Consider the following 24101-nt stretch of genomic DNA (forward strand, 5'->3'; position numbering starts at 1 on the left):
TCTCACGAAAGTCACTCAATATAGTTTTTACAAATTAAAGTCATTCTACATGTTAAATTCGAGCGAAATTGTTAAATCTTTTTTAAACAACACATGGCCTATACATCTAAATTGCTTTAAAAAAATGAATAGGATACAAAGACATAAGTCACGTAACACAACTAGAGTACTATTCCAAGTTCAAACACTTTTTGGTTCAAATTTTAGCATTCGGAAAGACTTTAGTCTATAAAAGGTTCTTGAGAAACTTCTACGAAAAATATGAAGGATACAACTTTTTTTTTATGATATTTACCCTTTAATTTTATATAAAAATTATGTGATTATGTAATAAGAATTATTATATGTTAAAATAAGTATATAATATATATATGTTGTTATGTACAATTGTAAATAATACATACTTTTCGAAAAAATGCATGCATACATACATACATTGAGAAAAACTAGCTATATATTAATGTTAATAATAAACGAGTTGAGTGAGCTGAAATCGAGTTTTAAGAATGTCTAGGTAGCAGCCAAGCCTAAACTATAGACATGTCAAGTCCCAACTTCGTTTACCCCCCACCCCACCCCACCCCACACACACACTAGATAAGCAATATAATAAAATTCCACAAGTTGTATTACTTAGACCTATGCTAACCCCACACACACACTAGATAAGCAATATAATAAAATTCCACAAGTTGTATTACTTAGACCTATGCTAGTAGTTTTGTTATATAAGCCTGAAATTAAACTAATTTATTCTTTTATATATGTTGAAAAAAGTACATAAATGATCTCTCTTTTATATATAGTTATTATGAGCTTTTTTCATTAAAATGTATAAATAACAAGCAACTTTTTTAAAAGTTTTTGAATTGATAAGACTTTGAAGTTAGAGTTAAGTGTCATTTTAGTACCCGTGGTTTGGTCGACTACGTAACTTTAGTACATATTATTTATTTTGTGCAAATGGCTACCTCAGTTTCAAAAAACTTCCATTTTTAGTACTTTTTTTCTAAACACGTCTATTTTTTCCGTTAAGTCATGGATGATTTGGTAGCTTTGTTATTTTCTTTGTTTTTTTCTTTTCTTTTAAACGCTTATAGCTTGTAAACCCTAAATCCTCAAATCAAAACATCAAAATCCGAATCATAAATTCTCAAATATCGTAAAAGTTCAAACCCTATGATGATATGGAGAAAGGGTCTGGGGATTTAGATTTGGATTTTGATGTTATGATTGTGGAGTTGGGGTTTACAACATATAAGCGTTTAAAAGAAAAGAAAAAAACAAAGAAAATAACGAAGTTACAAAATTATGTTTAACTTAACGGAAAAAATAGACGGGGTTAAAAAAAATACTAAAAATACAAGTTTTTTGAAACTGAGGTAGCCATTTACACAAAATAAAAAATATGTACTAAAGTTGCGTAGTTGACCAAGCCACAAGTATTAAAATGACACTTAACTATTGAAGTTATGAATGATCATTTAATAAACTTGTTGGGTTTTTTAAATACCTGACGGGCATTAAACCGAATATGAGACATGATTTTACAAATATCTCGCAAATGTACTAAGTTGTTAGTTGTGGGCCCTTATTGCTTTTATAGGTGAATAACTTGTGTTTTATGTCGGCTGCTCCATGTAGTGTTATTGCAAAAGTTTTGAGGTGCATTGCATAATGCGAAATTTTCAAAACATAAGGGTACAACCGTACAACAAAGTGATTCGCCAATTTAAGGAAAGAGATTCTTCATTTGACCCTATTTCATTTTTTTAAATATTTTCAAAATGTCCATACCAAACTCTTTGGCGATGACAAGTTTTAAACCATATATGTCGATGTCGACAAGTTTTCAAATCCAACCAGAAATATGCCACGTGTTTCAAATTCGTCTTTTAAAATATAATTTTTAACAAAGTTTTGAATATACCGTTGAGACAAGTTTGTTTTTATGTACGTGCCAATATAAATTTTACTCAAAACCGAGTCATGTGTAAAACTTGACCCGACTAGATGTTGAATAAAATTTATGTCGACATGTATAAAAAACAAGTGTATCTAAACGGTATATTCGAAATTTTATAAAACTTTATATTTCAAGATTTATAAAAGAAAAATAAAATATAAATAACATTAATTATAATAGTATATATTAAAAATAAAACTTGAAACATTTAAATTCTCAAGGCTTATCAAAGGAATTAATTCTTGGGGCGAGGAGATTTATTTTAAAACAAGTCTTGAACGCCGGAATAGTTTACCTTTTAAACCGGTTGGCATTATATTATTGGCTTTTGAAACTCGTTGGTGCAATTACAAATGTGTCACCGGAGACAAGTTTTGTATAAATATTTTGGAAATATTGAAAAAAAAGTGTATAAATAGGGATTCTCTCCCAAATTATCATTTTGAGAATGTAAAATTGGATTTTATTAATTCCGTCTTTTTTAAATTGACCGATAATAATCATACATAAGAAATTTGTTGCCAACTGTCCACCTTTTCTTTTCATTAGATCTCCGTTAAAAAATCCTAACCCTGTTAAGTGTTTTCCGAATTTCAAACCGATGCTTCATTAGATCTCCGTTAAAAAATCCTAACCCTGTTAAGTGTTTTCCGAATTTCAAACCGATGCTTCAGGACTTTTGATCGGAGGAGCGATTGATGTAAAACTTATCTCGATTGAAACGCTACAAACAGTTTGATTTTTGTTAATTGGAAGTTTAAACATCTAAATTGAAACATCATTTTGTCATTTCAAGCATTGTTTCGAGGTAAATTTTGCATCAATCGACTCGCAATCTCCTTCGAATAAAAACACTAAAACATCATTTTGAAATTCAGAAAAAACTTAACTCCAAGGGGGTCCAGTGAAAAACAATTGGTATGAAAGGCGGGACTAGTGACATCAATTTTATGAGGTAAGATATAGTGGGGAAGCCATAAAATTTTTTTTCTATGGTTTTAGAATTTGTTGGTGCTTGAATTTTTTATGGTGTTAAAGTTTTCGGGCATAGACGGGTTGCGGTAGATAAATAAAATATAATATCATTATTATAACAAAAGTACATTGCCAACATTCAAACGAAATACAAAGTCGTTATAAACTAAAAAAAAGATATACACCCTACGTATTTTTATATTTCGAAAACGATTCATAATATCTTCAATCGCGACTTTCAAATGTCGATTTTTATTAAGTGTTAATTGGGTTAGCGTTATTGGCCCGTCTTATAAATATTCTTGGGCTTTTAAATTGTGCTATATATGGGTTATTATCTTATTGGCCCATTTTTAACTTTTACTTAATAATTTTTTTTTAATTTTATTAGATCATTTTATATTTATAAAAAAAGTTAACTACAAAAAAGAATTTTAATTAAATTTTTCATTATCAACGGGTTTGAATATTCACTTGCCAAAAAAGAACGAGTTTGCTCATTAATACAGTATTATAGGCTATATATATAACCGATAAAAAACGGGGGTTGGGCAAACCCGGCCTTTTGGCTACGATTCCGTCACTGGTAGGACTATTATCAGTCAACTCAAAAAGGAAGGATTAAGAAACTCCTATATATTTTCCTTTTTAGTTTTATAGCTTTTTATACGTTGTTAGTATTTTAATAGTAATAGTGGTAGAAGATAGAATAAAAAAGAGAATAAGAATAAAAAATAATACGGGATTACACAAAAAGTAACTAGCATAAAATTTGAAGAGTACGATAGCCTAAATACAAGAAAATCGTCGTTCTAAAAAAACTAGCATCAACACGAAGAAACAAACAAGTATTAACAAAAACAAATCATCCAAGCAATACATATCTTTAAATTTAGGGAGGGAAACAAGTGGAAAACAATAACCATTACATTTGTATTCCTTTTAAATTTTATAAGTTTTTAATAATACAAAAAAACAAACAATTTCTTTTCACCTCACAATAACTTATGTAACCCAAAACAATTAGTTTTGGTGTACCAACCGGTTGGTCATGACTCTGAGGAATCTAGGAATTAACAACTAAAATAAAGTCTAATTTGTGTGACCACCTAAGTCAACATCGGGTCAGTTTTCACATTAAAGTCTTCCTTAATAAGTTCTCCTAGGATGTTCAAACTTGTTGGGTTGATACCTAAATCATTTTGTTTATTGAATGCGGCTGGATAAATGTAGTATGGGCTATCATTGGTTAATGGTATAAAGTATAATCTGTTTTTGTTTTCTCAATTAAAGTTATCTAGAACAGTCACAAGTTTATTTTATGTGGTTGAGTTAAGACGAAGATTCTTCAAGCGATATGTCGGAATACGTGTTGGTGTATTTGGAGAGCACATAATGACTCGATCTTTAACAACATTGATGGTGTAGTTTATATAAAAAGTGATTGAAATCATAAAGACTTTGGGCTTCCTTTGGGTAATAAACGGATAAAATATACACTATTGATTAAGGTAATTGTGTAGTTTCAATTTTGAGTAATTGTCGTTTTTTGTTTTGGTATTTGTACTTCGAGTGTCTGCCTACTTGCTAATGATTTTTATTCGAAATATATCACCGGCTTAAAAAAAAAGAAAAAGATAGTTGAACCTAAACACAATTTATGATGTAAATATCAACTTACCCCCTGGATACACTTAAAGTTGTGACGTGTCATTTTCATGTCGTGATACATATTGACTCCTGTAATGTTAATTTTTGAAAATGAATATAAGTAATACTTAATGGCCTACTCACTATTTTAAAAATCAATGCAAAGACTTAATTTTTTTTTCTTGATAAAAAATACTCTATAAATTTCACTAAAATATAATGTTTATTACATCAATATATAAGGCAATGCGCAATTAGCCCTTTTCATATAATCTTTTTCTAGTAATTATATTTAGTTTCATATAATTTATCGGTTTGATAACTTTTGATAGTAAATTATTGTAATCGTTTTATAGTAAATTATATAAAACTTCGATTGTGAATTTTGATTAAATTGTTAACTTGTAAAAACCTTTAAAAAATGACTCCAGTGTCACTTTTATGTCTACTCAAGTGTTTAGACATGCTGGTGATTGAAACAACCTAATTTTTCTCTACTTTTTCTTATCAAAACTCAAAAGTGATTGAATTATTGAATTAATCCCAGCTGGATTATTCAATATTATCTTCCCAACAAATTTGTTTCATCAACCATGTTTATTATATTCAATTGAATATAACATATATAGGAAAGTACTTAAATTTTATAATGATAATAATAATAATAATAATAATAATAATAATAATAATAATAATAATAGAAAAGATGGAATACAATAGTTGCTTAACGTACAATAATACAAGAATACTTATATTCATGAAATCGATTCATAAGATCACATCACAAGATCTTGAAATCGTCAATATACATCCAATTAATCATTGGTTCACCGAAATAAACAGTTTTGGATCGTTAATCGATCAATTTTTTACTTTTATTCACGAAAATCGTTTTTGTGCGTTTTAGTTTTTGGCTGAGCGTTTTAGTATTTTTGTCTTTGAACGTCTCACGTACCTATCGTACGTTAATGCATTATTGTACAATAGCTCGACCCATAATAATAAGAATAATAATATACTTGTTATTATAGCTTTTCAGGTGTAAAACGAGTAAAGGTGAGCAGTGGGCCTAGACGCCTAGTGGCACTGGGCCACCGGCCACCGGGTAAATTTTCATGTTAGAAGTTTAATTAGCCACACACAGCCCACCTCACATGTGATAGTCAATTAGTGATATAATGATATTGTTTTCTTAATGTATGTCATTTACTATTTTTAAACAATTACTTCTCTAAAATATTGATTCAAACACGTGATAAGACAGCTTATGAGACTAAAACATTATTTTTTTATACGATTCCGTTTTCAATATGGATTGTTCCTTGTTTCTTAATAAAATATAATGTTTTCAGTTAAATTTGTATCACGGTGTTCACAAGAAAAAAGATAAACTAAACTGTATATTTTCTTTAAAAAACACTAGTAATTTGAGAAAATCGAATTAAATAATATAATGAAAATAAAATTTACATGGAAGCAATTGATTGGCTAGAAAATAAAAAACACGTTAAACTAGAAATTATGGAAGTGATTCACGTCTAAGCACGCCGTGGTTGGGCTCACACCCATGCTGCTCATGGTTTGTACTTTGTATGCCTTAACATGCAAAATGTTAACTTTTTTAATGAGAAATTTCGATATGTATTAGTAACATAATTACACCTAATTATGTAACACGTATAAATAACTGTAACTATAAAACATAAGAGGATAATTAATAGCACATAATGCACACAATAAAGTTGCACATAATTCTATAGAGCAATGATATATTCATATTAAAGATAATAAAACTCGGTTTTATAGTATATTTTGTATATAATAAGTTGTATAAGAGCTATTAAAGTTTTAAATTTGATAGAAACTACATTTAAAAAAAAGTAATGAGAGCTATTACTATTATTGATGTTGTTGCTATTGTGCAGTAGCGCACTTCTGTTTTCCCTCGACTAGAAGGGGTCGCCACCTATGTTGCCGCCTTTTTCGGTCCTTTTCTTTTAATACTGCTTTGACAAGAAGGCGATTGTACGGATATAATAATAATAATAATAATAATAATAATAATAATAATAATAATAATAATAATAATAATAATAAACATTTTTATTGTTTGATATTTTTTTTGAGGTTTTATTGTACGGACTTATGTTATAAAAATAAATCTTGTGAAACTAAAATGTAATAAATGGAAAGGGAAGTATTTAAAAAAAAATATAAACACTACAGAAACAAAAGAGTTTGTATGTTTTAATAATAAGACTAACAAAATAATAAATAAATAAATAAGTTATAGCGGAGATAATGTTGATGACCTGAGTGTTCGTATATATATTGCAAATCCAATTTTAGACAGACAACTTTGAAAACACATATTCATTTTTATGTAGTGTACGTACAAGTGTTTACATGAATAACCTACTAAAAATTAGTTATATGGTGGTAGACCGGTAAGGATATTATATGGCGAATGTAAAAAAGACAATGTTAAATTTATTTTTCGTAATTTCATACAATTTTGTTTTATAGTTTGAACTTTATATTTAAACCAATGTTATTATCAAAAAATTGTCTCCATACAGTTTGTACAAGATCTTGACATTTTGAAATCATAATCTACCTTCCAACTTCATCACCTAAATATAATAAAATTTCGTTTTCCCTCAGTTTTCAAAGGTATTTGATGATCCAGGTGTAAGGTACTAAGGTGGTCTACCCCCATAGGTATTTTTTACGACTATTTATTAAGGTTTTAAAAATTACAGAGGTAAATCATAACAGATACTCCAAAATATAATATAAATGCGCGAATCAAGTTTGGCTTATTGCCTTACATAGTTATATACTTATATTTCATGTCTCGTGTATTTCACGGTTGTAAAATATGTTTCATATGATATTAGGGTGTGTTTATTGTGAATCCATATAGATATATAACCTTGAAACCACATAATCATTTTTATGTAACGTACAAATGTTAACCGTGTTTAGTGTGAGAAAAAGTGTGGCGTTTAAAATACCGCTTTATTTATTACAGTCTAAACATAAAGATACAAATTTTATGTGAATAAAGTTAAAACTGAAAAGACAACGTTAAAAATCCATTTTTCGTTATTTTGACTGATTATCCATTTTTCGTTATTTTGTACGGATTTTGTTTTATCGTTTTAACTTTAAAGTTCAAACCAATGTTATTATTCAAAAACTGGCCCCAGAGTCTTTGTTTCATCAACCATGATAGTGTATACAAAATGTTGACAATTTTTAAACCCTAAACTCCTTTCTATTTGAAATGGTAATCTTCCAATTTTTATCACTTTCACATAATCAAATTCATTTCCCTTATTTGATATCAGTGTGTAATTTTAGTTACAACCGCGCTAGCATCACCTTCTATATATCCATAGGTATCTTTTATGGCCATTTTTTAGTGTTTGAAAAATATATATATAGAGTTAGATCATAACAGATACTTCGAAAATATCATATAATGGTAATTATTAGAGAAGATATTCTGTATAATATAAAACTAGAGAAGATATTTTATATAACCAATTGATATTGTATAATGGCATGATGATCACTGCCTAAATTAGAGTTGTATCATTATTATTTATATGATTGTAAATCAATGAGAAAGGCAGGGAAACTATTCCATAATCTTCTAATTCTATCATGGTATCACACTACTAAAACCCTAGCGCCGTTCATTTTCCAGCATCTCAGCCTACTGTCAAGAACTAATACGGAATACGATGCCATTGGTATGTTTATTAGTCAAACCATTCCATTGCCCACATTCTCACAAGCCAGATCAAGACTCACACAAGAAGAAACCAGACGGGCCAGTTACAATCCTAACCTGACCACTCCCGGCTTTACACGCCACCCTAAATAGCAACTTGTCTCGTGAGACATCTGGTCGTGGTTCATTGGGGCCGACTACTGAAAACCGTAATGGGTTTTTCGATTCTTCCCAACGAGGTCAGGGCCGTGGTTCTCGCGGACGAGGTTCTTCCCAACGGGTTACTCTAGCCAAACCACCACTCCTGGTCAACCAACTCAAGATGCATACTACCCCACTTATACCAACCAATGGGGGTTCAATCCTCCATATAACAACATGCACATGCCACCAACTCCTCACCCTACTGTACCCATACCTTACCACCGCCCCCTGGACAGAATTCACAGGCAGGCCTTCTTGGCCCAGCACCTCAAGCCCATTATGGATAAGCCCAGTATACCAACCCACCACAACAGTTTGCTTCACAGCCTTATACTCCTACAAATCTTGAGCAAGTTTTTCAGACAATGACTTTAAACCCTGATCTGCAATGGAACCTTGACTCAGGTGCAACGAATCACATGACCAACACGACAGGTACTTTATCAAAAATTTTCAATTATCGCATTTCGAATAATATTGTCGTGGGTAACGGGTTCCAAATCCCTATTCTAGGGACCGGCTACACCAAACTCAATACCCCTTTTAAACCCTTACACATCAACAATGTTCTTTATGCACCTAATCTCATTAAAAATCTTCTTTCAGTTCGTCGTCTTACTACTGACAATATGATTTCTATTGAATTTGACCTATTTGGTTTTCTTGTGAAGGACTACCAAACGCGGATTCCTATCCTCCGCAGCAATAGTACTGGCGACCTCTACCCTCTCACTCTCTCTTCCGACACCAAGTTCACAAGTCCAACAACTTTTGCTGCACTCTCTCAGAACTCTGGCACAAGAGACTAGGGCATCATGGAATTTCACTATTGCAACATTTGAATAAACATAATTTTATTTCTAGTACTAGACCTTCGGTCAAACGTATTTGTCAATCGTGTGTTTTTTGTAAACATGTTAAGTTACCTTTTTATGATTCCTTATCTAGTACTCATCTTCCTTTTGATATATTGCATAGTGATTTATGGACGTCTCCGATGCTTAGCACCGGTGGCCACCGATACTACATATTGTTTCTTAATGACTTAACGAACTACTTATGGACCTTTCCCCTCACCAATAAATCTCAAGTTTTCTCCATTTTCCTCAATTTTCATAAGTTCATACTCACCCAATTTAATACTCATATTAAAACTTTCCAATGTGATAATGGCACATAATACAATAACAAAATATTTCACACCTTTTGTGCTCAGCAAGGCATGTCTTTTCGTTTTTCTTGCCCCCACACTTTGTCTCAAAATGGTAAAGCGGAACGCAAAATCCGCTCTATCAACAACATCGTCCGCACTCTCCTCACTCACGCCTCCGTTCCCGCAAATTTTTGGCATCACGCACTCCAACTCGCCACTTATCTTATCAATATCCTCCCTAGCAAAACTAAACTAAACCATACCCCCACCACCCTCTTATACCACACTCAACCACTTTACTCACATCTTCGAACTTTTGGGTGCCTTTGCTATCCTCTCTTCCCCTCTACGACCATCAATAAACTCCAAAACCGCTCCTCCCCTTGTGTATTTCTAGGCTATCCGTCTAACCATAGAGGATACAAATGTTATGATCTATCCACTCATAAAATTATTCTACCCCGACACGCTGTCTTTGACGAAACCATATTTCCGTTTGCTACCTTGCAAGCCCCCCTCCTTCCTGTGATTTTCTCCACTCAAATATATCGTCTGACACATTCCCCATGTTTTGGACATCTCCTCATCCATCCCCTACTCCCAACTCTCTTAATCAACACATTCCCGACTCTACCCCACCCACCCCTACGTCCCCCAACTTGGCCCAACAACCCTCACATGACACCTCGGCCCACTTGACATCTCCACTACTCACGGCCCAAAATCCTTCACCGTCCTCCACCCCATCTCACACAGTCACACCCGCCACCACCCCAGTAAATGACTCCTCTCCCACACCCACCTCCCCACCCTCCCCCACCCACCCCCCCTCCGGCTCGGTCTATGACCACCCGTAGCATGGCCGGAATTTCTAAGCCCAAAACAATCTTTAATCTCCATACGTATACCACCCTTGAATCCCTTCCACGCAACCCATCTGATGCCTTAGCCAACCCTATTTGGACCCGAGCCATGACAGATGAATTCAATGCTCTTATTGAAAATGATACATGGGAGTTGGTACCCCGTCAACAGAATATGAATGTTATACGGTGTATGTGGATATTCAAACATAAAACAAAGTCGGATGGTACACTTGAAAGGTATAATGCTCGCCTTGTGTGCGACGGCAGGTCCCAACAAGTGGGTGTTGACTGTGACGAAACATTTAGTCCGGTTGTCAAACCGGCAACCATACGGCCTGTGTTGTCTTTAGCCGTATCTCAAGGTTGGGACATTCGGCAGTTGGACGTTAAGAATGCATTCTTACACGGAAATTATCAGAAACTGTCTTCATGCATCAGCCCATGGGATTCAAGAATCCTCATTTGCCTCATCAAGTTTGTCGGTTAAAGAAATCTTTATATGGTTTAAAGCAGGCACCCCGGGCTTGGTATCAACGGTTTACGGATTACGTAACCACTTTGGGATTTCGGCACAGCTCATGCGATCATTCTCTATTTATCTATAATCGTGGTCGTGGCACGGCTTACCTTCTACTATACGTGGACGACATCATCCTCACGACTTCGTCTGCAACCCTAAAAGACAGTATTTTATCCCATCTCTCAAGTGAATTTGCTATGAAGGATCTTGGACCTTTAAGCTAATTTTTTGGTCTTTCGGTATCTCGAGATACGAATGGCTTGTTCCTTTCCCAATCAACATACGCCATGAATATCCTTCAACGAGCTAACATGGCACAATGTAATCCGGCACATACACCCGTTGACACTACGGGAAAACTTAGTGTCAATGCAGGAGAGCTACTTACCGATCCGACTATGTACCGACGGTTAGCGGGCGCGTTACAATATCTGACCTTTACGCGACCCGATATCTCCTATGCAGTACAACAAATTTGCATGCATATGCATGCACCACGTACAGCCCATTTAAATGCTCTTCGACGGATCTTACGTTACATAAAGGGTACCATTTCTAAAGGTCTGTACATGCATCGGGGTCATACTTCTACACTGGTTTCTTATACCGATGCTGACTGGGCAGGATGCCTAGACACTCGCCGATCTACCTCCGGTTATTGCGTTTACCTCGGTGACAACCTCATTTCTTGGTCTTCGAAAAGACAGTCCACTATCTCGAGATCTAGTGCCGAGGCAGAGTATCGTGGAGTTGCAAACGTCGTGGCTGAATTATGTTGGATTCGTAACCTGCTTCTTGAGTTAGGGCGCCCTCTATCTCGGGCGTCATTGGTTTATTGTGATAATGTCAGCGCGATTTATCTCTCCGGTAACCCGGTTCAACACCAACGTACCAAGCATATTGAAATTGATATTCACTTTGTTAGAGAAAAGGTTCATCGGGGTCACATTCGAGTTTTACACGTGCCGTCGCGCCATCAGTTTGTTTGCTTGTTTGCTGACATCTTCACCAAAGCAGTGGCGGATCCAGGAATTTTTTTAGGTGGTTCCCTCTTAATTTATAAGGTGGTTCCTACGCGTCTTCTATATATCCGTACACTATTATTTCGAAACTCGGGTGGTTCCGGGGAACCACCCGTTTGTATGCTGGATCCGCCCCTGCACCAAAGGGTTACCACGCGCCCTGTTTGATGATTTTCGAGACAGTCTAAGCATCCGTGATCCTCCCGCTTAGACTACGGGGGTATATTGGAGATGATATTCTGTATAATATAAAACTAGAGAAGATATTTTATATAACCAATTGATATTGTATAATGGCATGATGATCACTGCCTAAATTAGAGTTGTATCCTTATTATTTATATGATTGTAAATCAATGAGAAAGGCAGGGAAACTATTCCATAATCTTCTAATTCTATCAGTAATGCACGTAGGGGCGGACCTACTCCTATCGGAGAGGGGTCGGCTGACCCCTGTGAAAAAAATATAATTAGTGTTATCATAGTGTTAAAATCTTGATCGACCTATGTGAAATTTTGACGCCGAACCATGTAGAAATTCGAAATCTGATGGGTGAAGAAAGAAAGGTAGAAGAAAGAAGATGACATGACTGGAAAATTTCTCCGGCGGCTTGTGCAGATGAAAGTGAAAGGAGACTACATGTGGAAGTTGGAAGATACCCTAATTGAAATGAGCTTTAGTTTACTTTGGGCCTAATTGAAAAGTTAAATTCTTTGGGTATGAAAGTGTTTAATAGAGACTTGGAGGCCTCATTTTAAATTTTTAGATATAAGAGTCCATCTTTTGCACACCTAAAAAAATAAAATAAAAAAAATAAAAAATGAATCTAACTGTATTTTGTTTTGTTATTATTTATTCGGTTTAGTATTAAACCATAAAAATTCTCTTGGTTATATTTTATTTAATTTTACTTATTTTCTTTTCTAATATTAGATTATATGTATTTTTTATAGCTTAATTTCCATACAAAAAAAAACCTAAAACAAATATTAATCGGTATAAATGTCTAGTCTAGAGTTAACAACTTCAAATCGGTTAGGCTATTGTATGTCAATAAAGACAATATACATTTTATATACATTTATACAAGTAGGAATTACATTTAATATATATTTTATATGACCCGACAGGTACGGCTTCAGAACCAAAAAATTTATATACCGGTATGACCCGATCAGAACCGCCCAACCGAAAATGAATTTTTTATATAACTGGATACCGACTCAAAATATTTCCGACCCTGTAAGAAGATTTTATGGAACCGCCACTTAATGCACACATCAAATTTGGATTTATCGACTTACATAGCGCTATATTATGTGTCTTGTATGTTTCACACTCGTACTATATGTGTAAAACTATATTAGGGTTCGCTTACTACAAATTGAATATTTTTTTTATGGATGACAAACAAAAGAATTTATAATAAACATATAAACAAGGAAGTAGCATAACTACACCCTTAGAGATACCTGCACACCAAACAATCACCACCACCACTACTACACTATGAAACAATCCGAACCGAAAGATTGCCATCTATCCTACGCTAAGGCCAACGTTTAAGAGTGATTCCATACCAAAGATACACATGATAGCTTAACATCTTCAACCGCCTTCACTAAAGACACCATTTTATGCTCAAACACCATCCCTTTCCGTGTCTTCCATACAACCCACATTGTAGTGAGGATAAGACATGAATTGCTTCAGCTCTCTCTCTTTTTTTTTTTTAATTATAAACTTCATGAATTTAAACCGATTGAACCGGAAACATAATCCAATTTTATATAGACAACCTTGAAAACACATAATCCTTTTTACGTAGCGTACAAATGATACCCATACCATGTTTAATAAGAAAAAAGCATGACGCTTATATTACCCTTACATTTATTACAGTTTAAACACGAAGATACAAGCGTTCACATTTAAAATAGCATTTTATTATTTTAAAAACCTACACTATGAAACAATCCAAACCAATAGATTTCCATCTCTCCCACGTAAAGGCCAACGTTTTAGAGAGATTCCATACATAAACCAATTAAACCAGACGCATAATCCAATTTATATAGATAACATTGAAAACCCATAATCATTTTTACGTAGCGATGAGCCGGGGCCTCACCGAAAGCAGCCTCTCTATTCCTATGGGGTAGAGGTAAGACTGTCTACATCTTACCCTCCTCAGACTCTACCATAGCTTTGCTATTGGTGGGATATACCGAGTACGATGATGATGATGATTTTTACGTAGCGTACAGACGATACCCACGCCCATATTAAATAAGGAAAAAGCGCGACGTTTATAATACCGTTATATTTATTACACTTAAAACATGAAGATACAAGCGTTCACATTTAAAATTACCATTTTATTCTTTTTAAATCCCTCCATATCTTTTCATTAATTATTCAAAAATTGGCTCCATAATCAGATATTCATCTCCCATAATACTATGCACAATATTACATGCTTGAACGTAATATTATTATGCACAAATTCTTATGCTTGAACATGCTTAAAACCCCATCTCCTCACTATTTTGTTATCATAATCTCTCTCCCAATTTCATCACAACCACACAAGGTAGTCACCGTTGATTGATTTTGATTCTGGTGAGGTGCAATTATTAATTTTATGTGTGTTTGTTTAATTTCTTTGCAGAGAATTCAGAAGAAGATAATGGAAAGTATGCAAGTGGCTCAGAAAATCAAAGCTCCGAAGCCGAAAAGAACAGTTATAAGAGTGAGATCCTCTTCTTTTAGTTTTGGTTTCATTCATGACATTTCTGTCGAACACATTTCTTTTTTTTTTTGGGGTTTGGATTCCTTGGGTTTGAGAATTTTAAATCTAGAACTGAAATCCGATCCTGATCTGAATCTCCCATGGTTTTTTCGGGTTCGGGTTTTATTTTCAGGTTTGGTTAATTGGGTTTGGGTTTTATCTGGCTGGGTTGATCGGGTTTGAATTTTATCTGGTTGGGTTGATCGGGTTTGGATTTGACTGGGTCGGGTTAATCGGGTTCGGATTTTATCTGGTTGGGTTGATCGAGTTTGGATTTTATCGGGTTTCGGATTTATCGTGTTGGGTTGATTAGGTTCGGATTTTTTTGGGTTATATGTTAACCGAGATTCGATTTTAATGGGTTGGGAAAATAGGGGTTTCGAGTATTTGACATAGAAAACTAAAAAAAGTATAAAAATACTATATTGAGAACAAAGATGACACGATCGAAAAAAAACTTGTAGAACTGAACAAAAACCGACCGAACAAAAAAACATGTAGAATCGAACGAGCTTGACATTGATCAAACAAAAACCTGTAGAAATAGTGTTGTTGAAAAGAAATTGAAAAGTTTAAAATTTATAGAATAAGTAGAATAAATAAATTAAGCAATTAGAACTAAGAAGTAGAATAGTCATATGAATCCCTGAGAATGAACACACACTATTAGGGTATAAAACACTGAACATGTTTTTAGGGTTTCATAGATACAAGTACTTGCCTAATAATAATAATAACACTATATGTGTTTTGTCAGGATGAAACTTGTGATGCTCAATCAAAAAAAGCTGCTTATAATCGAGCCGTTGAGGTTTCAGCAAGCCTTCCTATCGAGTTCCCGGGTTTTGTGAAGTCTTTGTGTGCTTCACATGTTACCTCATGCTTTTGTTTTGTAAGTTTGTTAATCCTTAACTTATGATAAAAGTATGATCACTTAATCATATATTTAAATCCTATTTGTGATACATATATGATATTACAGGGAGTTCCGAAGGAATTTCGTGATGAATTTATGCCAAAACAAGATGAAACAATGTTTTTGGTGGATGAAGATGATCAAGAATTTAAAATAAAATTCCTTTCCAAGAAAGGTGATTTCGGTAGTGGTTGGCAAAGGTTTGTAATCGATCATAAGTTGCGCCAAGGAGACGCTTTGGTTTTCCGACTGATTGAGCAATGGAAAGTTAAGGTGACCGTATGACCGATTTCGATTATCATGCTATAAGGATAAATAAAAGAAGGAAACATAAAGGTTTGATCTTTTGCATTTGTTGTTTGCAGGTTTATATTGTGAGGAGAGAAAATAATCCACATATTGATGGAGCACTTGAAATTGTAAATGTGGTTCCTAATGAAATGAATGCAGGTAATTAAGTTACTTTACATATTGGCGGGTTTGGGTTGAAACGGGACGAGTTAAAAAAAGTTCTTTTAGATAGTAAACTTTGCAGAATAGTAACCATTTTTTCTAGATGTCCCATTAAACTATTAGAGTCACTCGAAGTTTTTATTGTTTCTTTAAAATCATTCAACTTTCATCAGGTGTTCAAGTCTCGCGTAACGTTTTATAAATGTTAAACATATATGAATCTTGATTACTATTTCCTAACTTGGTTATTATTTAGTGAAAATAATCACTAAACAGTTGTCAATATCCATATATGTTTCATTTGTCTCGCTTAGTATTAAAAAGATCTATCATTTATGAAATAATACACAAGATTCGAACAACTAATGAAAGTCGAGTGACCTTAAAGGAAGAGAAAAACCAACTTTAGTGGAAGATTTGGTTATAGTTGATGGAAGTTTTCCCTTTAAAAAAATATTCTTTAAATATTGATTGTGCCTCATGTTAACAATAATCTAATTATTTGAACTTGATCAGATCTGCATCAACCCGAATCGAGCTTGAGGACTCTTGATAGAACTAATGAGACTAATCAAGAAAATGCTGAAGATCAATCTTTGGTAGTGTATGATCAACCAGGAGGTGATCATGAAGCAGATGCTCCCGAAGGACTCAGATTCGCACAATCGGTTCTCGAGTTCCAAGAAGTCAAGAGTATCGATGATTTCAGCATCGTTGTGGATGGCTTATTACTGGATTCCTTAATACCAGAAAACTTCATAATCAAATACTATGATTTATGTAAGAGTCAAAATGCATATTTGCATGAAAACCTCTTAAAAGGTCTGAATACTAAAGCAACAGCCGGGATCATTCATGAAACCGTTACAATCGCTGATGCGATCAGAGCTTGTAAACCCGATACTGCTCATGATGATCTCGACACATGGGATAAAACCCTTGAGTCCTGGGAAAAATTGGGAATGAAAGTCGGGTTTTTAAGAGCTCGGATCAGCAAGATTGTTGGGATTTTATTTAAGCCGAACGAGCTTTTGGAGGTGAAAAGGAATGTACGCGCGAAAGCTCAAGAGAACGAGAAGACACTGAGTAAAAGGCTGCACGCGGTTAGAGGAGTGATCAAGAATCTTGATCACGAGATTGAATCTTTGAAGCGAAAGGGCGAGAATCTTGAAGCAATCTTGGATAATGAGGTTAATGCACCTTGGTGACAAAAATATTGTGGAAAATAGAAAGTTTAAATTAACATCAGCATGATGCTGAACAAGTTGTATGATTTATGTAATATATTGTGTTGTTTTATGATATTTCGTGCATGAGAGAAAATGTGTTTGTTAAATGTTATTTAGTATTGTATTTTAAGGGTTTATTTATATTTAGGCTACGAGCCGAAGATAGGTTTCTCTAGGGTGTATCGCTTGTATATATATTGAGGGTTCCGGTTCCTGCTGCCATCCTGGTTTCCTATTTGAGAGTTTCAGTTTTTTTTTCCAAGTTTGGAATTGCGGTCGTTTTCCAGCAAATTGTTGTGTTCATGTTTAAGTTATAGTCCTAGATTCCAGTATACTTGGTCTAGATGCAACATGATTAATGATGTTCTAGTTGAGAAGAGGTCGTGGTCACGTGTCAAAATTTTGTTTGCAACAAGTTAGATACGATTAACATCTATGCTCCATACCGTCCACCGTAATCAATCAACCAAACATATTCTTAAAATACATTTCCTTATATATATATATATATATATATGTTAGATTTTCAATTTTGACAAGGCTATTTTGTACTAGCATTGTTGTTATTTAAAGTTTGTACATTTTTTTTTCAATTTTACAATTATCAGTCCATCTATGCTTCTTTTACCGTATTAATTCTTTTCAATAAGTAGATCTCCCCCCCCCCCCATGCGTTGCGGCCGAAAGAATCCTATCAAGTCTTGCTATATTATTTTTGTTATCCTAAAATATACCTGTTGTGTTTTATCAACTATTTTCAGGTACCAAAATACAAATCAAGTTTTGCATATTGTCTTTGCTGTCCTAATATATGCTTGCTGGTATGATTTTGTACTGCAAATTACATAAGCTGCTAATATGTTTTTTCATCTCCAAAATTTTGTGACAGTCAGGTCATTGTAGTCTATTTAATGAGTTCCCATGCACATCCCCGCAAAAATTTTGATCTAACGTTAATCGATTTATATCAGCCATGTTAATCTATTTGATGAGACTGGTTTACTTTAAACATACTGTTATATCTGTATGATATGAAAGTGTATATTTTGCTCAAACAATTTCTGATTTTGTATTAAGTAACTATATATAATATGGGAAATCTATAGATTATTTTTGTTAATTATACAGATAAAATAAACCATCCAGTTGGTCCCTAATATATGGAAGCTACATTTAGACAAAAAAAAATGACGGTATTTACCTAATATATGGAAGCTACATGTTTGTGACACTGTGACACCGTAAAACCTGCCAATAAATGAAACTGCTGGATGGCCACATTTTTTACTTTGTATTAGCTAAAGGAGATTCACCCACGGATTTGTAACCGAATAGTATATTTTCGTACTTGAAATAAAACACACTTTGTCGATGTGGACTCACATTCACGCTCTCCCGGCAGGAAGGATGCCGTCTAACCCAAGAATCGCTTTAGTACTGTAATGAAATGATTATATAAAAAATGTATCAAAAGTTTTCGATAGAATCCTTACAAATTAATCTTCTCACAAATTAATCTTCTCACTAATAGAATCATTAATGATTCCATTTTTCTAAATGAATACCCTCTATCTTACTAATCAACATATGCAATGTAATTTGATTAGTATAAATTTGTTAGCATAAGAGCATATAGGACAACGAATGTGATGGTATACGCTTGGATCGATAGAGTGGTGAATCTGTTGTTATATAGCCATATAACGCGCAACAAATGTGATGTTACACGCTTGTATATGGCAACGGATGTGATAACATACATCCATATAGAGCAACAAATAATATTCCTTCGAATGTACCCGAAAAATAATGTATAATCAAAATCAACCACCATAAGTAAAAAAAACATCCAAGCAACTACATATTACTAACTCCATATGATCATATAACATATTATCTATTACAAAACGTGTTATATCCCGTCCTATCTGTACATTTCATTCAAAAACACCAAACCGCGCCTTTTACCTTACATGACGAGCCTAACCCCCTCCCTCTGCGGCTGGCCCCAGTCATTCATTATTATTATTATTATTATTATTATTATTATTATTATCACACAAAGTTACAAACTCACCCTTACATTCACTATCTCATAACTGTTAAACGATATGCGTCATCGACTTGTTGGGTGGATAGGTTGGTTTCATGGGGTGGCTTGGAGGAGATCAAAATTATCTTTATTTTATTTTATAATTATCGTTTAAGTTATAGTTTTGGTCTTTGTTTTAAAATTTGGATTATAGTGTTTGAGTTTGGGTAGTGTAACATCCTAAAATTTATAATGTTGAATAAAGAAAGTTACGTTTAGTGATTTCCGCGTTATTAATTAATTAATATCGAGTAAAGAACGGATCATGGATTTAGATTAATTGAGATGGGTTAAATGAGAATGGGCTTTAGGTCCATGGGCTTTAAGGGATATAAATATCCCCTAAACCAACCTAAAACCCTAAACCCTCGTTTCATTTCCATCATAATCTCTACACACTCCAAAACACACACACACCACACACCGCCATATACGGCCGGCGGCCGAGGGAGAGAAACGAGCAAGATCCGAGAGAGAGTAAACGATTAGTTGTGATTAAACAAGTTAAACGAGATCCAAACGAGCACAAAAGGTATGTTCTTGACCTTTAAAGTTTATGTTTTATTGAATGTCCTTAAGCTTAAAGATCCAAGCTTTATAGTATATACGGGATATATATATACGAACGAAATGGTTAGGGAACGTTAGTGGGTGATGTCGAACCATAACAAGGGTATTAAAATCGCCAAAATGCTTGATAAAAACCAAACCCGTAGCTGAACTGGGCAACTTCGCCTACGAACTGGGCAACTTCGCCTGCAAACTGATAACTTTGCCTGCAAACTGGTAACTTCGCCTTCAAAGCTTAACTTCGCCTTCAAAGCTTAACTTCGCCTACGGCCAAGTTCGCCTAGCTGGTAACTTCGCCTAAAGCTAAGTTCGCCTAAGGTTTAACTTCGCCTAAAGCTAAGTTCACCTAAGGTTTAACTTCGCCTAAAGCTAAGTTCGCATAAGGTTTAACTTCGCCTAAAGCTAAGTTCGCCTAAGGTTTAACTTCGCCTAAAGTCAAGTTCGATTAGAAAATAAATTAAAAACCTAATGGAAAATTTGTTAAGACAGTTTATGTAAATAAAATTTTTCCAAGCTGACCTGGCAGCTCGACCCCAGCTAGGGGCTCTGCCCCTTGGACCCTGCTAAGGGCTGCCGCCCCTAGACTGTAACATCCCGAAATTTCAAAGGTAATATTAATTACATTACTTATTAATAGATGGGAAGTTTACTCGGGTTATCGGGAAATAAATAATATAATAGGAGTTGGTATGGGTCGGGCTAGTGTTGGGTAATGGATGCGGGTTGTGGACTTGGGTTAATTGAGATGGGTTAAATGAGAATGGGATTTCAGGGATATAAATACCCCCAAAATCCCAAAATATCTTCATTTCTCACCAACTCCCCAACACACACTCCATACACACTCAAAACACACACATTCTAACCGATCAAGATTCGAAGCCGAGACCCGAGATTTGTTGATAGATCTGAGTTGGTAAGGTAAGAACTAATCCCGCAAAGCTAATATTACTGAAAATGGTTAGGATTGGATGGGTTAACCGGACCCGAAACCCAAACTGCCCAAATCGGACCCCTAAAACGTCGATTTTAGGCCGATTTGATGGTTGGGATTTGTAGGCGCCGACCATACGATTCCGTGGGTACCAAAATCGAGTTATTTGGCTAAGAAACGAAGGAGTTATGGGCAAACAGATCTGCAGCGCGACAACTTCGCCTTCATCTGGGCAACTTCGCCTTCAAGCGATGAACTTCGCCTGCAAGCTAAGTTCGCCTGATGAACTTCGCCTGCAAGCCAAGTTCGCCTGATAAGTTCGCCTGAAGCCAAGTTCGCCTGATGGCAACTTCGCCTAAATGGTAACTTCGCCTAAAAGCCAAGTTCGCCTAAGGTTTAACTTCGCCTGAAGCCAAGTTCGCCTAAGGTTTAACTTCGCCTGAAGCCAAGTTCGCCTGAGGTTTAACTTCGCCTAAAAGCCAAGTTCGCCTGAGGTTTAACTTCGCCTGAAGCCAAGTTCGCCTAAGGTTTAACTTCGCCTGAAGCCAAGTTCGCCTAAGGTTTAACTTCGCCTGAAGCTAAGTTCGCCCGAAGGGTTAACTTCGCCTAAAGCCAAGTTTGATTAGAAAATAAATTATAAAGCGATTAGTTAAAGTAAGCTAATACTAGGCCACCAGATTAGGTCAGGCGAGTATTGATACGTGTAACTTGTACAGTTAGCCGAGCTCAGTTAAAGAAGGGATTTACAGCTACCAGAGAAAGAAGCAGAATTCAGGTGAGTTTCTAGCCCCACTTATGTGTTATGTTTTCGGGGCTGTGTGCATACTCAATGTGATAGTTAATACACTTATCCTAAGAGATAAGTGTATGCCTTATATGGATAATGTGAACTGTATGAATGATTGCTTGATGGTACGTGAACGACCTACGGATATTGCACGTGCTGTCAGGTTGTAAAGCTATGTATAAGGTAGGAATGTTATGTATGAATGATTGCTTGATGGTGCGTGAACGATCTTCGGATATTGCACGTGCTGTCAGTTTGCAGCGCTAAGAATAAGGTAAGTATGTTATGTATGTTTATGTGTATGAACACGATAGAGATGATAAAAGAAAGAAATGATAACGTATGGTTGTATGGTTACGAAAAGGGTACCGAGCCCTAATAATACTCGAGGTATGATGTATGGTTGTATAGTAATGAAGAGGGAATCGAACCCTTCTAATATTCGAAAACTAGGGACCAGACCCTTATAATATCTGTGATGTTAGGGACCAGACCCTTATAATATCTCGTTATTATGTGTGTATGATTGTTAATGTGACATGCTTATTATGTAAATGCTAGGAAGTGTGTTGTAGACAAGTAGAGGTAGAACGTGTTAGAAGTGGCAAGTTTAGTAAGAGTGTTAGGGGCATAACGACAGTACGTGGTAGGGTAAGCCTATACGTGCTTTCGTTATTAAAGTGGCATAACGTTATACGTTATTAAAGTGGCACAAGTGGCATAAGTGGCACAAGTGGCAAAGTGGCATAAAGTGGCATAAGTGGCATAAGTGGCATAAAGTGGCACAAGTGGCTAAGCGGTAGGGGTAATTAAGAGGTTAAGCTATAGGGGTAGTTAAGTGGTTAAACAGTGGCATGTTAGACAGTGGACTATGTGTCTTCGGATACGTAAATATTGTATGAAGTGGCTGTATGATAAGTTGCTTGATTAACTAGAACTCACTCAGCGTAGCTGACTTTTAGTATGCACGCAGGTGAGCTGATTACAGAGTTAGCATGAGGATGACACACGGCATGGATTGAACGGCTGGCATCTGAAGAAAGAAGTAAAGATGTTTTAAATATAAAGTTTTGTGTTATGGTATCAAAGAAAAGATTTAATGTTTTGTGACAAATGATTGACGTTTTATATTCCGCGAAAGGTTTTAATAAACTCTGATTTGTAAGAACTGTGTTTATGAGTAAATCCGACGCTAAAGTAGGGCACCGGGTTCGGGGCCTTACAAGTTGGTATCAGAGCATAAGTTCGAGAGATTTAAGCATCCTACATGCTTAGACTCGAACAGAAAATGGGATTTAAGTAAGAAAGGAAAGAAGATGCCAGTTCAAGAATGCCATGTGTCGCTCAAGCAAGATCAGTAAAGGTAAGGTGTATGATTAAATGATATATGTTAATGAGAAAGGAAAGATATGTGAACGGCAGGGATAGGAATAATTGATTGTTTACTTTGACTAACTGCTTAAGTAGAACCAGCACGAATAGACTCATAAAAGGAAGTGTATAGGACACGGAAAGTAACGTGATCAGCTAATCACAACTGGCCACTGTTATTACCTGTTAGCCTTACCATCCTTGTACTAAACGGTTCCTTGAGTGACGATGTTTGTGTTTTCCCCTTTAGAATACTAATGGCTGGAGCTGGAGAATTTGTTGAAACTGGGGGTCGCACTGGACGTCGTGGCAGGCCTCGTGTTGTCCGGCAACCCTCGGTAGAAGAAGCTTCCCACACCGATGATGAAGGAAGCGCAGCTGGAGGAGACCAGAACAACAACGAAGAAGTTCAACTTAGCCCTGCAGTTCAAGCAGCCATTGTTCAAGCTGTAGTTGCTGCAGTGAAGAACCTGAATCCCGAAGGATCTGCTGGAAGCCGAGAGCGAACTGCTGAAGGGGCAGGGGGTGATGGTAAGGAGGTTGGGGAAGGAGAAAGAGGGGCCTCGAGCGAGGATAAGTCTGTGAAAGTCGATGATAGGAGAAGAGGACAAGGTGGGTGCAGCTATAAGTCCTTCAAAGGATGCGACCCGCCGAAGCTGACTGGGTTGGGAGACGCAATCGCTACTCTCCAATGGATAACCACTATGGATAAGGTTATCCGCATTAGCGAGTGCCGTCCGGACCAAGCTGTCGGTTATGCCACCCAATCATTTGAAGATGAGGCTATGTATTGGTGGGAGAGTGTGGAGCAGAGGAAGACCCGTGAAGAGATCAAGGCAATGGAATGGAATGACCTAAA

At 35.4% G+C, this 24101-nt stretch overlaps 1 protein-coding gene and 1 pseudogene across 1 annotated transcript; both read left to right on the top strand.

Moving 5' to 3' along the window:
* The first annotated feature begins 10548 nt into the window (after nucleotides 1-10548).
* LOC143612105 (putative mitochondrial protein AtMg00820 pseudogene) lies at nucleotides 10549-11043 on the top strand (annotated as a pseudogene).
* A 3518-nt stretch (nucleotides 11044-14561) lies between these two features.
* LOC143612106 (B3 domain-containing protein Os01g0234100-like) lies at nucleotides 14562-17538 on the top strand. Its single transcript, XM_077086172.1, has 6 exons — nucleotides 14562-14585; nucleotides 14771-14851; nucleotides 15648-15782; nucleotides 15873-16085; nucleotides 16172-16256; nucleotides 16776-17538. The coding sequence occupies exons 1-6, from the start codon at nucleotides 14562-14564 to the stop codon at nucleotides 17465-17467; spliced, it is 1230 nt and encodes a 409-aa protein (XP_076942287.1). The 3' UTR covers nucleotides 17468-17538.
* The last annotated feature ends 6563 nt before the right edge of the window (nucleotides 17539-24101 follow it).

Source organism: Bidens hawaiensis, unplaced genomic scaffold (assembly GCF_021521415.1).
Source record: "Bidens hawaiensis isolate Kalapana, Puna unplaced genomic scaffold, B.hawaiensis_p1.1 tig00033210_1, whole genome shotgun sequence".
Lineage (NCBI taxonomy): Eukaryota > Viridiplantae > Streptophyta > Magnoliopsida > Asterales > Asteraceae > Bidens > Bidens hawaiensis.

Bases quoted from the DNA above. Each gene is read 5' to 3' on its own strand.
- LOC143612106 (XM_077086172.1), top strand. From the start codon at position 14,562: ATGCACAATATTACATGCTTGAAC. The intron at 15,783-15,872 runs GTAAGTTTGTTA...ATGATATTACAG, and splicing joins TTACCTCATGCTTTTGTTTT to GGAGTTCCGAAGGAATTTCG. The intron at 16,257-16,775 runs GTAATTAAGTTA...GAACTTGATCAG, and splicing joins TCCTAATGAAATGAATGCAG to ATCTGCATCAACCCGAATCG.